This window comes from Hippopotamus amphibius, chromosome 12, assembly GCF_030028045.1.
Source record: "Hippopotamus amphibius kiboko isolate mHipAmp2 chromosome 12, mHipAmp2.hap2, whole genome shotgun sequence".
Lineage (NCBI taxonomy): Eukaryota > Metazoa > Chordata > Mammalia > Artiodactyla > Hippopotamidae > Hippopotamus > Hippopotamus amphibius.
Genome location: NC_080197.1, coordinates 17140775 through 17161152, shown reverse-complemented (window position 1 = coordinate 17161152; position 20378 = coordinate 17140775). Strand labels below are relative to the sequence as shown.

The following is a 20378-nucleotide window of genomic DNA, read 5'->3' as shown; positions in this document are numbered from 1 at the left end:
AGGTCAGTGTTGGGTGTATTGAACTTGAGGTGCTCATGGATCAAATGGGGGAAATGTTCAGGGAGAAACTGTGTATTGCAGCCTGGAGGTAACTTGTCTGAAGATGAGTGTTTGAGAGTCAGTGACATGTTGCAACCCTAAGAAGCCATGGCATTGTCCAAAGAAAGTGTGAATAGAGTAGGAAATACCAGATGTATCTATCCCACCCACCCATTCAACCCATTCCATCAACCCAGGCATCCCACACACCCATTCCAACCATCTGTTTATCTCACCCACCATTCCAGTCATCTTCCCATCACACCTGTCTCTTCATACTCACCCAGCCATCCCATCTCATTCATCCATCCAACTCATCCCTCTCATCCCGGCCACCCATCTACCCATGCATCCATTCATCCCACCCTCTAATTCCATCTTTCCAACCATCGAGTCATCTCTGTCCATTGGCTCATCTATTCCATTCATTCCCTACACCACTCATCTCACCAACCCCCATCCACTCATCCATCCATCCATCACACCCATACACCTACCCCCCATCCTTCCACTCATCTTACCCATCTCAACTATTTACTTCTTTATTCACCACCAGTCACCTGTGAATTTTGAGAACTCAAAATGTGACTAAGTCTAAACTGAGACGTACCCTAAGGTAAAATACACACTGGATTTCAAAGACAGTACCCAAAAAAGACTGTAAACCATCTCGTTTACAATTTTCCTATTGATCATACATTGAAATCATAATATTATTAATATATTGGGTTAAATAGAATGTCTTTAAAATTTCACCTGTTTATATTTTAAAGTTTATTTATTTATTTATTTTTAAATTCATTTTTAATTAAAAAAATTTTTTTGGCTGCACCACACAGGTCAGCATGTGGGATCTTAGTTCCCCAACCAGGGATTGAAACTGCTCTCCCTGCATTGGAAGCTCGGAGTCATTTTTTAAAATTTTTATTGGAGTATAGTTGCTTTACAGTGTTGTGTTAGTTTCTGCTGTGGAGCGAAGTGAACCAGCTATACGTATATCCCCTCTTTTTTGGATTTCCTTCCCATTTAGGTCACCACAGAGCATTGAGTAGAGTTCCCTGTGCTTTACAGTAGGTTCTCATTAGTTATCTGTTTTATACATAGTAGTGTATATATGTCAATTCCCATCTCCCAGTTCATCCCACCTTCCCCCTTGGTATCCATACATTTGTTCTGTACGTCTGTGTCTCTATTTCTGCTTTGCAAATAAGATCATCTATACCATTTTTTAAGATGCCACATATATGTGTTAATATATGATACTGTATTTGTTTTTCTCTTTCTGACTTACTTCCCTCTGTATGACAGTCTCTAGGTCCATCCACATCTCTACGAATGACCCAATTTCGTTCCTTTTTATGGCTGAGTGACAGTCCAGAATGCACGGAGTCTTAACCGCTGGACTGCCAGGGAAGTCCTTTTTTTTTTTTTTAACTGTGGCCACTAGAAACTTTTATATTACACATGTGGCTTGCTTTATATTTCTATGGGACTGTACTGATTTGTACCATTCATCACCCGTGCATCCATCCATGCATCCATCCATCCATCCCATCCTTCATTCCCTCCCTTCCTTCCATCTGTTCGTCTACTCAGTTATCACATTTGTCCATCCCACAGATATTTCATTTACACCTACTATGAGTCAGTGACTCTGTGGGTCATCAGAATAAAGAAACTGAGGCTTTGTGCAGTTACGGAGCTTGTCCAAGATATCACAGATGGAACTAGCATCATCTGACTCGCTAAAATCAGGACGTCTCACCTTTCACCTTGGCTGCCTATTTGCTAAGTTTGCTTAAAGATAGAAAAGGGACCTATTCTTTTCTTTGTGCTTGTTGGGGAGGTGGCTGTTGGACTAGAACAGGGATCACCAACTCCCTGGGCCTCGAACCAGTACCAGTGGGCAGTGAGCGGCGGGCGAGCAAGCAAAAAAGCTTCATCTGCTGCTCCCCATCACTCCCCATCACTCACGTTACCACCTGAACCATCATTCCCCCCACCCCCACCCCGCCCCCATCCGTGGAAAAATTGTCTTCCATGAAACCGGTCCCTGGTGCCAAAAAGGTTGGGGGCCACTGGACTAGAGGACCAGCTGCCCTTCTCATCAAGGGAACCGCACATTGTGGGGAGAGACAGACCCTTCAGAAGCCTCTCCTTGGTGGCCGTCATGAAAGGGTTATCCCCACACATTTGCTATTTGCAAAAATGTGGATTCTTTCAGATTCCCAAACTCATTTCCATGACAAAACTCTTGGGAAGAGAAGATGAAGGGCTGGCTTTCACAGAACAATCTTCCAGCTGTAATGACGACTGAAGATGGCGATGGGAAAAGGAATTATAATTAGAATATGAAATGGGGAAAATTAATCTATTCCAGTCAGTGGTAAGAGATGTTCTCCTGGCATTTCATGGAAATTCTTAGACCGTTGTTCCCTCCCCTCCCAACACACACACACACACACACACACACACACACACACACACACACTTCTTTTTTTTACATTTTAAAGCATGTGGAATGTTGTGTGGTGTGAAAAAAAGATTTTTTGACTGAGGAACTGAGAAACTGAAATGTGCACAGAATTTAAGTTCTTGGGTGTCTTTGTGTGTCTACATGCTCGTGTCATGTGTGTTTGTGTGCGCGTTTCTGTGAGCTGCATATGTATTCAGTTGCAGATGGGTGGTGTATTTATTCACATCTGGGCATCCCCTCCCTCCCGTGTGTGCAGGCTCTGGGTGTTGGGTGCCAGTTGTGTACAGGGTCTGTGCTGTGTACACTGATGCTTGTGCTCTGGACACCTTTGTCTCTGATGGTTGGTGTTACCCATGCATGTAGTGCGTATGTAACTGAGTCCTGTCTTGAACGCTGTGTTGTGTGTGACATAGGCCCCCACCAGTTTGTGATGCATATGTTGTCGCCATGCTTGGGCACACTGCGTGTGTCGTACACCTGTGTGTTCATGAACTCACTCAGCATCAGTGCTGTAAGGTGGAGTCTTTATGGGTGTTTTCGAGCTTTTCTGTGCAAGTGGAGGAGGAGGTGAGTGTTCAGTATCTAGGCTTTGTGACTTCTCCCCTTGGTGTGCAAGTTCTTTCCTCCAGAAAGCACCCCCCACCAAGAGGAGGGCTGATGGGGTAAGCACCAGGCCTTAGGGCCCTGGGGGCCAACCCACGGGAAGCCCGGGAGGTTTCAGGGTCCCTGTCCCTCCTTCCTTCCCACTACAAGAGCTTGGAGGTGGTAGAATGCTGGGCAGAGGTAGGCAGGAAACAGACACCCCACCTCCCACCAAGCACGCCTCTGGGCCTCTGTTCACACCTGCTCAGTAGCTGGGTCCTGAGTGCTGTGCTCCAGGGCACCATGCAGAGCACCCGGGGTGACCCAATGGAGGCTGACCCAGGCCCTGTCTTGGGAACCTCTGCCAACTTCTTAGATTTTCCTTGAAGCAGGAAGCAAGATTTGCTCTGGCATATGGCCACTCTTTCTTGTTCAGATAAACAAGTGAAGGAAGAAGCCCACTTGAGGGGGCTCTGATGACCTCATGGGGACCCACTGCCACTTCCCTACCCCCAGCACACCCACCTCAAAATCCAGGGTCTCTGTTCCTCACATTCTCAGTGCCATTCCCCACTGCTCACTGTGGGTAATTCCTCCCTATGAGAACCATGAACATGTACTCATCAAACACCTATTATGTGCCAGGCCCCCGGGAATGATTGGTTATGTGGTGGCGGGGGATGTGCAGGATGCGCAGCCAGGCTTGATCCCTGCTGCCAAGGAGCTTACAGCCTCGTGGGAGAGACCAAGCACAGAAAGCAAGCAGACCAGTCTGCAGTTCAGCATCTCCCTAACTGCGTGATCTTAGGCAACTGTTTATCCTCTCAACCTGTTTCCTTAGTTTGAAACAGTGGTTGTTGTGAGGGTTAACTGAGCTCTTTTATGGAGAGCATTTTGCTCTGTGTCAAGTGTATTCATTTATTCACCAAATATTTGTTCATTGCCTGCTGTGCACATCAGGGGAGAGAGCAGACCAAGGTGGCTTCGTTCTAGCCAGCAGTTCATAATGGGATATTACACAGAATTTGGGGGGACATCTTTCCCTCTGCTCTTTTAATACATGTCCCTGTATTTTTAATCTATACCATGCTGTTTGATGACTGTTGCTTTATAAAGTGTTTCAAATACCTGGTTAAATTTAGTCCTCCTCCACTTCCCATCATTCTTTCTTTTAGAACATACTTATAAATTATGCGTGATTTTTAAAAAGGTCTCATTTTTATCGAAGAATATGTAGCCATGGTGACACATCAGGTAGTACCCAGGAGCTTTTACAGAGAGCGCTCCACCCTGCCCAAGTCATAGTCCTGTTCCTGATGCCAGTCTGTGCTAGGCATTAGGGGATTTGGAGATGACCAGGACATAGTTCCAGCCTCCACAATGTTCCCACTCTGGGACAGAAGACAGATGTTGTTAGAGGGACAGCCAAAGGAGGTGAAAGCATGGCAGGCCTCTTGGAGGAGGTGGTTTTTGAGCAGAGCCTTGAAGCCTGAGCTCCGGGTACAGTGTGGTAGATGGAGCCTTGCATTCAGGGTCATGCCCATACTCTCGGCATGGCACGGCCTTTTCTTTTGCTAAACCAGTAGTCACCAAAGGACTCTGCTCATCCCTGTGTTGGGAAGGCACCTGGATATAAACCCTAATCCCACTACCCCGATGGAAAGATTGGCCTGGTAAAAGACACTGTGAGTGATGTGGTTGCTTCATTCATTCAACAAGCATTTATTGAGTATCTACTCTGTACCAGGCACTATTCTAGGTATTTGAGAGGCATCTGTGTACAGACAGACTAGGACCCCTGACCTCAAGGGCCCTCCATTTTCATAGGGGAAATCCAACTGTAAGCAATGAACGTGGTAAATAAGTAAATTACGTAGAGAGCTAGAAGGTAAAGGGGCCGTGGAACGATGAACGAGGGCAGGCAGGGTAAGGGAGTCAGGGATGGTGGGCACCAGAGCCTGCAGCAGTAGGAGGCTGGTGTCCGAGCCGGTTGTGAGGAAAACCTGTCTGAGCGAAGAGGATCCGGATGAACTCGTGATTGAAGGAATGTGGACTTTTCCAGCTTCCATGAGGGCTGCTGGTGACGTCCATCCAAATTACAGATGCACACAGTTGGATGCAGTGATTATACAGACTAATCCTACAGATAGACTCACACCCATGCGAAGTGACGGATGTACACAGACATTCACGGGAGCAATGTGGGAATAGCAGAAGCCTGGAAACAACTCAATTGTCCATGCGCTTAACTAGTTAAATATGTATGTTACAGCCACGCCGTGGCATACTAGGTACCAGAAAACACAATTATGTCCTGACAGAAAACACTTTCCAGGATGTGTTGCTAGGAGGAAAACAAGATGCCAAATGGTGTGCGTGGTATGCTGTCATTTATGTGAGAGAACTGACTCTAATGTCTATACGGGGACTATCTCTGAAAGGATGCACAGGAAGCTGGTAGATGCAGTGGTTGTCTCTGGAGAAGGGCAGTGGATACCTGGGAAGTGGGGGGAGACGACTTTTTACTCTGTTGCTTTTTGTACTTTGGGAATTTTGAACCATGTGAATATAACCTAATAAAAAATTTTTTTCAATTACAATAAAATGGCCAGCTGCTGTTGGTACCCTCCCCGCCAGATCCCTTCACTGTCCAGCACAGCCTTCTCCCATCTGCTGTGAGCACTGGCTAGAACTGGCTCACAGCTGGCATAATTCTCTGGAGAACTGTCCTTGGCCAAATGGGGGCCACCCTTCTCAGGATGTGACTCCCGTCCCTTAAGGGCAGTCCACAGCCAATGACTGATGTACATGAGCTGCAAAAGCCCAGCCTCTTGCTTCATGCTGGGACTAACTCTGCGGTACCATCCATACCCCAGAGCTTGCAGTGGGATCAGGCTACAGAGAGTCTCCAGCCGGGACCACATCCTTGCTTAGTTCCTTCCCCTGTCCCATCCTGATCTCTCTCTCCCTTACAGATCTATTTCTAAAGAGCACTTCTCAAAGATCACATGCATTTGAACCCGTGTCTCAGGCTCTGCTTCTAGAGAACCCGACCCAAGACACTTGTCTCAAGGGAAGGGAACTGTAATTGAGTGAAGTGCTTTGCACGTTTCAGTGCAGCATCCCATGGAGAGAAGACTACTGTCATTATCCCCATTTGACAGACAAGGCACCTCAGAAGTTCAGACACCAGCTCAAGATCACACATCAGGGAAAAGGGGAGCCAGTGGCCCCAAAGCCCCTGCTTTTCCTGCTATACCTGCTCTCTCTTACAGACAGATCTTCCCAAATCCAGCCTTGGCAGCTGCTTAGAACACAGGGTGTAGTTCCTGTACATGGTTGCCACCACAGTCCTTACTGTCCAAGGGTCAAAGGTGAGAGGGCAGAGCCACTTGGGATGGTAAGACCTGGAGGATGGGTTGGGGACAGGCTGTCCTTGATCCCAAGGTTCTGGAGATCTTGCTTCCCCCAGCCTGTGGAATTCCAGATCTAGCTGAGAGCCTGATGTCATTTTGGCCAGGAGAAATATTTGCATACTTTCAGGGAAGCTCAGTATCTAACAAGGCAGTATCTATGGGCAAGGTATAAAGGGCAGAAACATATTCCTGTCTGCATCCTAAGTGTGATTAACCCAAGCCCTCAGAGGCCACAGAATGAGGACTGTTCCTTCTACCGTAGAGGGAGCCCTGCTGAAATGGGGACTGGGCATCTTGGGCTCAATCTTTGCGTCTCCAGGCTCCATAGTCATTTCCCCCTTGGTGCTTTTAGTCCCCTGACCTCTTCTGGCTTCTCCTGGGCTCTTCTTGGGAACATTCTCATCAGAGCTGCCTCTCTCTTTCTCTGTTCCAGTTTGATGGTGAGAGTGCCTACGTGGGGATGAGTGACGGAAACCCAGAGCTCCTATCAACCAGCCAGGTGGGTGCCCCATCCTCCCCATCCAGCCTTGGGCTGGCTGGAGCTGAGCTGCTCCCGGGGTGTGGTGGGAGGAGGGGTGCAGAGCAGGGAGCACAGCCCACTACTGTTCTCTCTCAGAATGATCAAGAGTATCAGTTGATTGTAACATCCAGCTGTTGCTGTCTAAATCACTGATGTCATTGTTCTCCTGCTGGTGAGTTTGCCATATTAGTGTTAGACTATAATTGTTTAACAGAAAAAAAAATGCCTTTATAAGTTTTTTTGAACCAAGTATATAAACTTGTGATTTAAAAAAAAACAAGGTCAATTGAGTTTCCCTTCGAATGGACAAACTGGGACTGTAGTGTCTTCTGTAAATCAACTACCTGGCTACTATTGGCTTAAAATGGGCATCACTGAAAACTGGATAAAATTCGAAAAGTGTTGTCTGCATTCTCCATGCATAGAGGGAACATTTTCAGTGACAGTGAATAGAGATGTCACATGCTCCCCGGTGCTACCTGTCTCTTGTCACCACACAGCACCCGTGGGGGCAGACATTGGTGTGGAGGTGGTTACACCCATGTATCAACATTTGGGGCTCTCCTGCCCATGTGGTGTCATCTAACGTCACTGCGGAGGGTTGTGGACTTGGTGAAAAGGGAGAAGAGTGGAGGCTTTCTGTGCGGCTTTTCTTGGTGGGGAAGGGGGCTGAGTCATCCCTGGGCAAGACCGTCTCCAGCCCAGCCCAGCCCCGTGGGAGTCCCAGACACCAGTTGGACAGATTTTCCACGGAGAGCCTGGTCTCTGAAAATTAAGATTTCTCTCAGCTTGGAGCATCCTCACTATAACTCAGATGCCAGAGAGGGTCCTCACTGCAGTCTGGGGCTCCAAGGAGGGTCCCACAAACATCCTGGAAGATGCTTCCCTAAAGCAGTGGTGCCTGCAGGATGGCAGCAGCTCAGGGTGCTGGATGGAGGGCAAAAGGGTTTCATAGCTGCTGAAAAACTTGGGGAGCTGGAGGACAAGCCTGTCCTGGAGCTGCGGTTCCCTCTCTGGCTATGTAGTTGTGGCGGTCGTGGCAGTCCACGTTGGGTGGCTGGGACCACATTTTCCAGCTGGGGAAACAGAAACCTATTAATTCACAAACATTTACGTCCCCCACTATTTGAGAGGTTCTGTGACGGACACAGATGAGAAAGACATGGGCTTGTGATCCTTAGGAAACACTGCCAGTAAGGGGAGATACTGTTGTCCCAGTGCGGTGTGGAAGCTCCATTGCAGGGCGCCGCAGCCCCCTCCCCTGCCACCGCAGGGTGCGCCAAGCCATGCCCCTTCTCTGGCTTGTGACCATGTGAGCACTGGACGGGGTGGGGGAGCCTGCTGAAAAGCTGCCTTGACATTGCACTGACTTGTGCCAAGCTGCAAGAACTGGTGGGCAAGACTCCCGTCCTGGAAATGCTCATTTGAGATCACAGAAGTCGTTTAATTGTCCATAATCCTCTTGGAAATGTGGTTGTCTCCCAAGACCAGAGCTTACCCCTGAACATCTTATCTGAGTCCTTTCAGTTGCGTTTTACGAACATCCTGAGCCCTGGCTCTCAGAACCAGGGCTGGATTGGCTCTGGCTCACTCGCTAGTGGAGAGGGTTGGTACGGTGCTTACGCCAAAAAGGGCAAGTGGGACTCAGTGGGGCTCCGTGTCTGCTCTAGGCTTGGGCAGAGGGGGGTACAGTCCTTCCAAGAGGAGGTGCAGGACAAATAAATGTCCTCCACAAGTCGCTAGCAGCAGCCTCAACTGTTCACCCAACACTCGACAGTTTGCTCTTTTCTCAGCGGTTATTTCAACTGAGACAGCTTTGAGAAGTATCATGAGGAAGACAGTATCATTAACCCCATTTCATAGATGAGGCAGTTGAGGCTCGAGGATGTTGATTGACTCATCCAGGGAGCTGTATGGATGGAATTTGAACCCACACGACTGGGACTCAAAGCTCCATACATTACCCTGCTGTGTCTGTGGAGAACTCCGTTCCCACCTCAAGGCTGCCACTAACTTGCTTCAGCCTAAATGTCACTTCCTTAGAGAGCCCTTGGTGACCCCCAAATCCAAAGTAGATCCCTTCTCCGTAATTCTCTCTCATGGTACCATGTCCTTTTAGTTCACAGTGTTTGTCACTGTGGTTGTCTGCTTATTTGTGGGATGACTTGATTAACATCTGGTTTCTACCCTAGACTGTGACCTCCCTGAGGGCAGGATCTGGTCTTTCTTATTCACTGTTGTGCCCCCCTGTCGGGCCATAATGCCTGGCACAAAGGAGGCACTCAGGAAATATTTATGTAATGAATGCATTTCCTTAACAGTGGAACAAGGTGGTTGGACTTCCTAAGGGTCCTTAGAACTTTGTAAAGAAGATATCAGGATTCCCTGAGTCCACGTGGTGGCACAATCCAACCTTGACTTGAGCAGACTTAGCAATTACAATCTAGACTTCTTATAGTGTATCAGTTAGCTTTTGCTGTGTAACATGCACCCCCAAAACTTAGTGGCTTAAAACAACAAATATTTATCTAGTTCATGATTCCATGGGTCGGAGGTTGACTGAGTTCAGCTGGGTGGATCTTCTGATCATGTCTAGGATCATTTAAGTGGCAGCAGTGAGCAGCCAGGTAGGCTGTGGGCTGATTGGTATGGGGGCTCCCTTCTACTCCAGATGATCTCTTGTGCTCCAGCAGGCTAGCCTGAATTTGTTCACATGATGGGAGAAGGGTTCCTAGAACAGCAAGAGCCAAAGCTGCAAGACCTCTTGAGGTCTAGGCTTCCAACTGGCATATGACTACTTCTAGCACATTCTAGAATATGATCAAAGCAGGTCACAGGGCCAATCTAGAGTTAAGGAATGGGGAAATAGACTCTGTTGATGGGAGGCACTGCAAAGCTATCACATATGGGAAGCATGTGGGATGTAGTTCATGCTGATTTTGCTGAAGAATAAGACTCCTCTGGGACCTGCAGCTCCCGTGGCTTGGTGGGGCTCAACTGGCCTCTAGTTCTTTCTTTTTTTTATTGTTGAAGTGTAGTTGATTTACAATGTTGTGTTAGTTTCAGGTGTATAGCAAAGTGGTTCACTTATTTTATATATATACATACCCACGCACATATATATATATATATATATATATATATATATATATGTGCATATACGTGTATTCTTTTTCAGGTTCTTTTCCGTGATAGGTTATTACAAGCTACTGAATATAGTTCCTTATGCTGTATCAGTAGGTCCTTGCTGTTTATCTGTTTTACCTATAGTAGTGTGTATCTGCTTATCGGAAGCTCCTAATTTATCCCTCCTTCCCTTTCCCCTTTGGCAACCATAGGTTTTTTTTTTTATGTCTGAGTCTGTTTCTGTTTTGTAAATAAGTTCATTTGTATCATTTTCTTAGATTCTGCTTATAAGGCCTATCATATGATATTTGTCTTTGTCTGGCTTGTTTCACTTAGTATGATAATCTCTAGGTCCATCCATGTTGCTGCAAATGGCAATATTTTATTCTTTTTTATGGCTGAGTAGTATTCCATTGTATATATGTGCCACATCTTCTTTATCCATTCATCTATCAGTGGACAAGTCCTCTAGTTCTTAATGGCAAAAGTTCTGTGTCTTTCCTTCCAGTCTTTTCCCTGGAATGCTTACTTGAGCTCACATATGCACATTTGCACATGAACACCCAGTCATGGTGTGTGGCCTCATCCACTGTAGGAATTGTTCCAATTATTGAAGGATTGACATAAATGTGGGCAAATGAAGGGCTTATAGCTAATAGAGGATTCAGAGGATAAACACTCTAAATGGCATGAAATGCATTTTGTAAATACGGTTAAAAACAAGCTTCATCTATTCACCAGATGTTTATTGGGCTCCCATTTTGTGCAAAGCTCTATATGTAAACAGGGAGCCATTTCTGGAAGATGTTTGCTTCCAGAAAGTCCAGTTTTATCATGTTAAAAACCTGCTCTTTAACCTTCTCTTGAAACACTATTTTCTTTATCTCTGCAGCTGAGACAGAGGTTCCTACAGGATATATATTAGCCAACTGTGTCCCCTTGTAAAAACTTTCAAACTAATTCTCATGGGCTTGAAGTTTCTTTTGCAAATGCACACTTCATTGTTTGCTTTTTGCAAGTCTCTACAAAAGTCTTGCATAGCTGCCTTAGTTTTCATATATTATCCCTTTTCCTCCCTCTCTGGACCTTGAGTTTCTTTTGTTCCTGGGTGGTCTGAGCCCAAGATGCAGTCGTCAGGCATGATTTCTGGCCCATTAGTAGCTTCAAGCGGTGGAGATCAGCTCTCCCTCCTCCTGAGAGGATACCCCATTCAGGAGTTAGAGGGATTGATATTTCCTGGTTAAGTGACCCAGAAAGAGTCTCCCTCTTCCTGGGAGGAGGATGAAGAGGACAGGAACTGGGCTTGGATCTTAGCAGATCTGGATTCAAATTCCAGCTTTTTCACATCCCAGCCAGATGCCCTTATGTAATTTTGTCAGCTTTCTGTCCAATGGGAGGAGTAATGCCTCCCTTCTAAGGTGTTTTGAGAAGTAGAGGAGGTGTATGATGTGGATTCCGTTGGTACCTTCCCTGCAGATTCCCTTCACCAGCCCAGGCTATCCACTGCCCAGGTGTCGTGAATGTTGGCTGTTATCGATTCATAGCTTCCCCTTCCCTAGAGAATTCTGGGAGATGGTCTAGAAGGCCATGTCCCTTGTCCCAAGAGGGGACCAACTCTACCACTCCCCAGAGTTCCAGCCAAATCCAGCTGAGACCACGTCCTTACTCAGCACCATCCTCCGCCCTGTCCTGCTTCCCTCCCTCCCCTTCGCTAGTCACTTCTCAATAAGTTACTCTCATGGGACTCCCCGTCTCAGCTCTACTTCAAGAGAATCTAACTTAAGATAGTATGTAAAGTACCAATGTTTAAAAAAACAATCAAGCTGTGTCTTCTTTGTTTTTATTACCATAAATAATGCTTTGGTCACACGAGATGAACCTCTGGTCACTTCTTGTGCTTATTTACAGCTCTGCGCCTCTGTGTGCAGTATTTCCTCTAATGGGAATCCCCTGGCCATTTTTACCCAACAAATGCCTATTTGTTCTTTCAGGGCCATTGCAAATGTCACCTCCTCATTACAGCTTTCCTAGTTGTGGGTACAGTTTTCCACTCTAGTGGCAGTAAATACCACTTCCTTTTTTAAGAAACTGAAGTATAGTTGGTTTACAATGTGTTAAGTTTCTGGTATACAGCAAAGTGATTCAGCTATACGTATACATATATACGTGTGAGTATATATGTATATACATACATATATTCTTTTCATATTCTTTTCCATTGTGGTTTATTATAGGATATTGAATATAGTTCCCTGTGCTATATAGTAGGTCTTTGTTGTTTATCTATTTTATATACAGTAGTTTGTATCTGCTAATCCCAAACTCCTAGTTTATCCCTCTCCCACTCCGTTTCCCCTTTGGTAATCATGTCTGTGAGTCTGTTTCTGTTTTGTAAATAAGTTCATTTGTATCATATTTTAGATTCCACATATAAGTGATATCATATGGTATTTATCTTTCTCTTTCTGACTTACTTAGTATGATTTAATCTCTAGGTCCATCCACGTTGGTCTCTAGAGATATTGAGCATCTTTTCATGTGCCTATTGGCCATCTATAAATACCACTTCTGCTAAATATTTCAGACTTTGTTTTAAGAATTATTGAAAGAGCTTGTGTGTGTGTGTGTGTGTGTGTGTGTTAGAGAGAGAGAGAGAGAGAACTGGCATATGACTAATTCTCGAATATTTTATTAGTCAAAGCAAGTCACTGGGCTTTTTTAGTGAGAGACAGAGAGAGACTGAGATTGAATGACTAACACGATCAGATTTGCAGTTTGAAAAGCTCTCAATGGCAAGAGTGGATACAGGAAGACCAAATGGGAGGGTGTGGTAATAGTCCGAGTGAAGGATGATGTATTATCCTAGATTGTGTAGAGGCAGAGGAGGTGGGAAAAAGTGGATGGATCTGAGATGTGTTTTGGAAATAAAGCTGGTAGGTCTTGATGATGATGGATGCAGAGGGAGAAAGAAATAGAGGAGTAAAGGATGACTTCAAGGCTTCTGTGATGAGTCTGTTTTCCAGCATGGTGGTACAGTTTTCTAATTGGGGATGGTCTGGGTAGGTGCAGATTTGATGAGGCCAGACTTGGACATGTTACATTTGAGATATTCATCCAAGTAGAGATGTCCAAGTAGGTAAATGGTTGTACGAGTCTGGAGCTCTTGGGGGAAATGAACTTGGAAGTCCTCAGCCCATTGTATTAAAACCTTGAGAGGATGAAATTTATGGAGAGAGAGGAGAGTGAGAAGAGCAGAGGACCAATGATTTTTTAAGTGTTGACCTCATTTGAAAGCAAAGTAGAGGAGAAGACAACAATGAGATAGGTTGAGAAGCAGTGGCTGGAGAAGTAGGAGGAGAACATGGAGTCTTAGAAGCCAAGGGCAGTGTTCCAAGAAGGAGGGAGGGCATCTGGGGAAAAATGATGTTGGATCCAGCTACTTCCCTATCGAAGGGTAAACTTTAAATAAATCAGAGATTTAAATGTGCTCAAGAAAACCATAAAGGCACCAGAAAAAAATCTTCAAGGTATACTTTACAACTTTGGAGTGGGAAAGGCATTTCCATGACTCAGAGTCTTAAAAGAAAAGACATAAAAACTTGACCATAAATTAAAATGAAAAACAACTTTGGTATGGTCAAAACACCATAAGTAAAGTCAAAGACAAATGAAAAATTGAGCAAGAATGATTTCAACTTATGATACAGTGAAAGGACTGATTTTCCTCATATATAAAGAGTTCCTAGAAATAAATCCAAAACCCTGGTAGAAAAATGGGCAGGAGATATGAACCAATAGTTTACATAAAAAGAAATATAAATGGATCTTAAATATATGACAAAATGCTAAAAATAGTTCATAAGAGAAATGAAACTACCATTTTTCACCTGTTAGATTGGCAAAAATCCAAAGGTTTGATAACACACTGTATTGGAGCCCCTGAGGGGAGAGAGACACTTTTATACATCACTGAAAGGAGAGTAAATTGGTGTAACCCTTATGAAAGGCAAATTTGGCAGCATCTATCAAAATTACAAAGTCATTAACCTTTAACCCAGTAATTCCCTTTTTGGAAATATATCCTACAGATATATCTGCATACATGAGAAATGACATATTCAAGATTATTCATTTTGGTACTGTTTCTAATGGCAAAATATTGGAAAAAACCCAGATGTGCAGTAATATGGGATTACTTACAGAAATCATGTACACCTATCAAATGGAATACTGTGGGGCTGTAGAGACAGAATGAAGAAATGGAAGTGATAGAGTTCTTAAGATACATTATTTACTGAAAAAAGCAAGATGATGACCAGTAAGTACAGTATGTTACCATTTATGCAAAAAAGATAGTAAGAATGTATGTTTCTGTGTGCTCGTATTACTCTGGAAGGATATATGGAAACTAGTAAAAGTAACTGTGCATTGAGTGTGTGTGTGTGAGTGTGTTTGTTATGGTTACTGAGGAGGTAGACAGGGTAGCAAAAAGATTTTTCACTGAACCTTTTTATATTTTGGGGGTTTTCAAGCATGAGGATTTAGTATCACTTCAGAAAGTTAAACAAAATTTACACAAGAAGAAGCAGAAGGTCTTGACGGGTTGGTTGGAGTAGGAGATATGTCCAATGGTTTTAGCAAAGAGAAAGTCATCCAGGACCTCAGAAAAAGCAGCTCTGATGTATAGGGGATGTCCTACAGGTCCCAGGGTGGATGGAGGTGAGGATGTAAATGGTAAGTCTAGACAATGTCTGAGAAGTCTAGCTGGGGAAGACAAGAGCAACGGCCATAGCTCAATGAGATGAGGACTTCTTAGAAGGAATTTTTTTTTTTTTTTTTGAGACGAGAGAGTCTTTAGAATTAATCTTGATGGAAGGCATCCAGGAGAGAGGGTGATGCTCAGGACAGGGATGAGTTCACTGATGGCTGAAGTTTTCGGAGAGGGTGGGAGGGGTGGGTCCTGCCCAGAGGTGGAAGCTGCCTTAGCCAGAAGGGAGCACCGAGGAGCAAAGGAGTGTGGCTTTGTAGATGGGATGGCTGGGGGCAGAAGGCATCTGCACCAGTAAGCACCTGTCATTTCAGGGAGGTTGGTGGGTGGGTCACCTGCTGTGAGTCAGCACATTGAGGGTCTGAGGGGATGGGGAAGGTCTTCAGTATTTGTCGTGGATCGTGGAAGACTGAGTTCTTGGTGCAGGTGCTGTAGGGGCAGACAGTTGGGTGAATCCAGGGCAAGGATTTGCCAGGCAGGTGTACCAGAAGGACTGTCAAGCTTTGTTGCCCAAAAGAGAGGCTGAAGTGAGGGACCAGGGAATCCAAGGTGGGTAAGAAGAGAAGAGAGGGGACCCCGGCCTCAGAGAGTCCCTGAAGGAGGAGCTGGACAGTGAGGACACCTTAGTCACAGAGTGGGAAGCAGGTGGTGATTTGAAGGTGAGCAGCCTTGGGCATTGATGGACTCTTGGGTGTGTCTGGGGAGGGTGTGTGGACAGAGTGGAGCTGCCATTCCTGGGGGGTGAGGAGCCGCGAGCCCAGCATCATCAGCATGATGGCTGAGCTGGAGGGACTCAGGATGATGCCGGGTGCGATGGATGGAAGTCGGGGCCTCGAGCTGAAGGCTGGGAGCACGGTGGGGAACGGGGATGAGCCGGAGATGTATGAGCTGGTGGACGCTGACGGAGCTGAGTGGGGTGGGGTGGGATTTGTGGCGGAGGTAGACAGTGGTCTGGATGGGGCCTTGGAGAAAGAGAAGGATGTCAGCCACATCCCTGGGGATGCCTGGTCTGTTTTTCTTACCACTCGGATCAAGCATAGACCTAGACCGGATTGATGGCCTAACCAGGAGGCCAAAAAAGACTGGTAGCTGGTCAAGGTCAAACCAGCAGTCCCTGGGCACTGTCCTTGTGGCCTTGAAGGCGCAGCCTCCTTCCAGCAGGGGGCAGTGTAGGGTGCCTGGAATGGGGAAAGAGCCAGGACCTCTGGGTTCCAGGTTCAGCTCTGTCCCGTTCCCTTCACTTGTGTTGGTATCTCTCTGAGCCTCAGTTCCCTCATGTGAATGATGAAGGAAGGTGGTCTTTTGGCTTTTTCCAGCCCTAAATAATGCTGCTGCTGCACGTTCACCAGGCACTTCTTTGGGCTCAGGCACTGGGGCTAAATGTTTTCCATGACTGGTCTCATTTCATCTCTCAGGTTGGTACGGTTGCGCTCCCGTTTTCCTAGAGGAGGAAATGCAGCCACAGAGAGAGGGGTGGTTGAGTCTTTTTGAAACAAAAATACTTCCAGCAAATGTAGCAGGAGACAGAAGACCTCCTGCCACAGTTGAAATCTAAGACTCTAGGCTTAGAATCTGAATCCATGTACGTCGTAAAGGGCAAAGATGACAGGGCTTTTATTGCTTTAATTAAAACCTAGGTGAAGAGCTCCCAATTCATATGAAAATGAAATTGTGTTCTGCCTGCTGTGGTGCAGAGAAGGGAACAGCAGCGATTACTGCTAAGATTACAAACAATCAAAGAGAAAAGGCCTTTTGCAAGCATTTCCTATTAAAGCCACAAACATCACACTTTAAAAATAATTACGGTTGTGTTATCGGAACATGATTCATGAATTCTGAATAAATATGAGAGGCCTTAAAGGAAACTGTTTCAAGACCATAGATTTTGTTCAAATCTGATGAAATTTAATATCACTTCGCAGCTGGAGAGGAAAATGCAAGAAAGGGAAAAAAAAACACCCATGCTATGTATATGAGAGAACTGAGTATATGTCAGGCTGAACTAATGAACGTTCCCTCATCTGTCCTACACATGTGCTCGGAAAAATGGCCCAGCCTCTCTTGTTTTCATTGAGAGAAAACCGCCGAGAAGGAGTCGGCACTTACACCTCACCAATCTTAATTATGTATTCCAATAGCTAAAGTATATATATTTATTTAAAAACTCTAGATTCCTGGCTGTGAGATGTTGAAATAGTTGAGAGCACAGGCAAGGGAGGCATTAGGGGATAGATTTGTGGGGCAGGGGATGGGGGTGGGGGGACCTGGGTCTGCACTTATAACACCTCCCCGGTAATGCTGACATTTTTTGTACAATGCAGTGAATGTTTACAGAATGTAGTTTTGTTTCCTTCCAACTATTATGAGAGAAATTGAATCCCAGGAAACATTCACTCTCTCTAAATGGGATGGAAACAATGAAGATGGTGCAGGAAGTTTATGGGTTGGGGGAGGGAACAGCATTGGGTTGGAAACATAATTTCAAGGATTTTCTTTAAAACAGCACCCCTCGCCCACTCTCAGCCACCTGGAACTCAGCATCTTCTGTAGGGCTTAAGTCTTTGCTGGGAAGGGTGGGAGAGTCCCTGATGTAACACAGTTGTTCACAGCTACAATGCAAGCTCACCCAGTGATCAGGAAGTCGAAATGGGTCAGATGGGGGACCTTTCCAGAATGGTGCCGGGTTCGTGGCTTCTGAAGGGTCAGGAGCCTGGCTCTGGCCCTCTTCAGCCTCTCTCACTGTGTGCCTTTGGGTGGGTCATGCGCCCTCTCTGAGCCTTGATTTTTGCATCTGTGAATGGGAGCTGAATGGGTGTCTCTGAGGGCGGCCTTCTAGGTTATGTGTTTTGATAGGTCAGCCTCTTCCCCCACTGCCTGAGACCCTAGGAGGGACCAGTGTCTTTTCAACTGGCTAGAGACTTGGCCTCCCCCACCTGGCTGAGTTGCCCCTAGGCTGAAGGGGCCCCTGAGATGGAGTCTGAAGGTTCTGAGTGAGGTTTCAGCCCACCATGGGCAACGATAAAGAGATGCTGTTGTCCAGATGAGCTATAAAGGTAACGACAGGGGGAGGCAACAGACCTGGGCGCAAATTCTGGTCTTGACATTTCATGGCTGGGTGATCTTGAACAAGTCAACCAACTTTTCTGAGCTTCAATTTTGTCTTTAGAAGTTCCTCAAAGTGATGTGGGGGGAAGTAAATAAGATACATTGGTACCCAAAGTTCTTGTTATAGGGCTCGGTACATGGCAAATGGTAGTTAGCATGAGGTGCTATTAAAGTACCCATTTTACAGATGAAGAAACTGACTTTCAGGAAGGTAAAACAACTTGCCAAAGTCATCCACCCAGGATGTGCTGGGCATAGGAGCTAAAAATAACGTCAGAAACATCAATGAAGGGGAGGTCAGTAAGCTACTGTATCTAATGCCAATCAAATTATGTGAAGGGTTGAAATTGAAAAGATGATATTGGAATTACCTTGCTTTTAAAATGTGTCAATAATGCTCTCCCCCAAGTCCCAAAGATACCTCCTGATAATCACCAGCCCATTGAAGATGTGTGACCCCTCCCCACTCCCCTGTCTTTGACCACCCTCCAGGCTGGTGCTCCAGGGAACAGTGGGGTTTGCCAAGCCTCCTTGATTCACATCTCACTAACATTAAAAGGCCTTCGTGTGGTCCAGACAGCCAGTTTCTCTGTCTCTCACATACTCAAAGCCTGAGACTCTGATGGGGAACAAAGGTCCAGGCGTGATGTGGTTGCCCCTGCCAGGCCTGGCATTCCTCATCCTGCCAGCCCCTGGGAGGCTGTGGAGTGCAAGGGACTCAGGTGAGTCAGGTGAGAGTGAGTGGCAGGTCTTTGCTCCATGGGACTCCTACTTCTGTCTTGTTCTCCCTGTGTGACCTTGACCAAATTACTTAACCTTGGCCTCACATTCTAGTTCTGTAAAATGGAGGTATGATTACCTACCTTGCAGATTAAAAAAACCAGAAGTGGGTATAGCTTAGTTAAGTAGCTCAGTTGAGTTAAGTGGGTATAGGTTAGTTAAGAGGACCAGTTAAATGGGTGTAGGGTAACCAGTTTGACCAGTGCTGGATATGATAGGAACTTGATAAAGTTTTTGTTTTTGTTGTTGTTAGAATTTGCCATGTAGAGAAGAGAAGGCAAGTAGTGCAGGAGCTAGGTAAATGTTTGGTGGCTCCAGTTTTCAGTGAACATTTTTTTTTTACATAGAACTGAGGTGGAATGAATTAGATGAGGCTTGGGTTTCAGGTAAACAGAAATCATACCCTCAAGCAAGGCCAGCACTGGGGCCTTGGAGATGCACATGTTTGCCTGGTGGCAGAGTCTGAACAACTACACAGGAGCAAGAGCAAGAGGGTGGCTCTTAGGAGCCTGGGCAGGCTGGGGTGCACGGCCTGGAGGGGAGGATGTGCCTGGCCAGGGAAGGATGGGGAGATAGGCCATAGGAATGAGTGCTGGCTTTGGGGAGGGAGGTGGGAAAGGAGAGCCTTGCTTTGCCTTGTGAGGTGGGATGTACTGTTCAAAGTCCCCTCAAGAAAACCTTAACTACCGTTCTCTGTGACAGCCCAAGTCCTTTCGAGTCACTCTGTGCTACTTTGGGCTATTTGCTGTGCTGGGATGGCCCTTGAAGGTGGGTGGGTTGTGGCTGCCGGTTGTGTCTCTGTGATATATAAACATGGAGTTTTAATCTGGCTGCTGGCCTTAATAAACATTGCCAGACATAGCAATGGGAGAAGAAGAGCAGGAAAAGGGGTGAGGAAGCATTTTGATGTTTATTAAATACTCCCCCCCAAAATGCAGAAAATGGAAAAGACACAAGATACCAAGTTGGGCAAGGATGTGGAGGCACTGGTGTCCTCACGCATTGCTGCGTAAATTGGTAGCACTTTGGAAAACCAGTTCTCAGAATCTCAGAATCTAAAGCTTTGTGACCCAGTAATTCAACTCTCTTAGCGAACTCTGTTCACTCAACAGAAATGCAGTCGTCTGATCGCCCAAAGACATGTATAAGAATGTTCATAGTGGCACTTTTCATAGAAGTGCAAAACTGGAAACAGTCCAAACAGCCATCAACAGGAGACTGGATAGATGGTTGCAGAATATTCTTACCCAGTGGAATACTACACAGCAACGTGTAGGAGTGATTTACAACCATGTGCTTAAATCTCACAAATACCAAGTTGAGTGGAAGAAGCCAAATATCCAAACAGAACATTCCATATGATTCCATTTACATAAATCACATTAACAGGCAAAACTAATCCATGGTGATAAAGATGTGAATTGTGGTTATCCTGGTTTGCGGGGGTGGGGGTAGTGAGGGGCCTTGAGGGGCTTTGGAGGTGCTGGTAGGCTTTCTCTCCTCATTTGGGTGCTGTTTACACAAGTCTGTTTGCTTTGTGACGATTCGTCGTTGAGCTGTCCATGT

The 20378-nt window shown here is 45.8% G+C and overlaps 1 protein-coding gene across 4 annotated transcripts in view; it reads left to right on the top strand.

The window, feature by feature from the left end:
* TOX2 (TOX high mobility group box family member 2) overlaps positions 1-20378 on the top strand; it is a 141877-nt gene that overhangs the window by 49682 nt on the left and 71817 nt on the right. For 3 of the 4 annotated variants that reach the window (XM_057702230.1, XM_057702228.1, XM_057702227.1), the window contains exon 2: positions 6947-7012. The exons of the other annotated variant lie outside the window; for it this stretch is intronic. In XM_057702230.1, the coding sequence (XP_057558213.1) occupies positions 6974-7012 (39 nt within the window). In that variant the 5' untranslated portion in view covers positions 6947-6973. The remainder of the gene's footprint in view (positions 1-6946; positions 7013-20378) is intronic. 4 annotated transcript variants of the gene reach the window in all.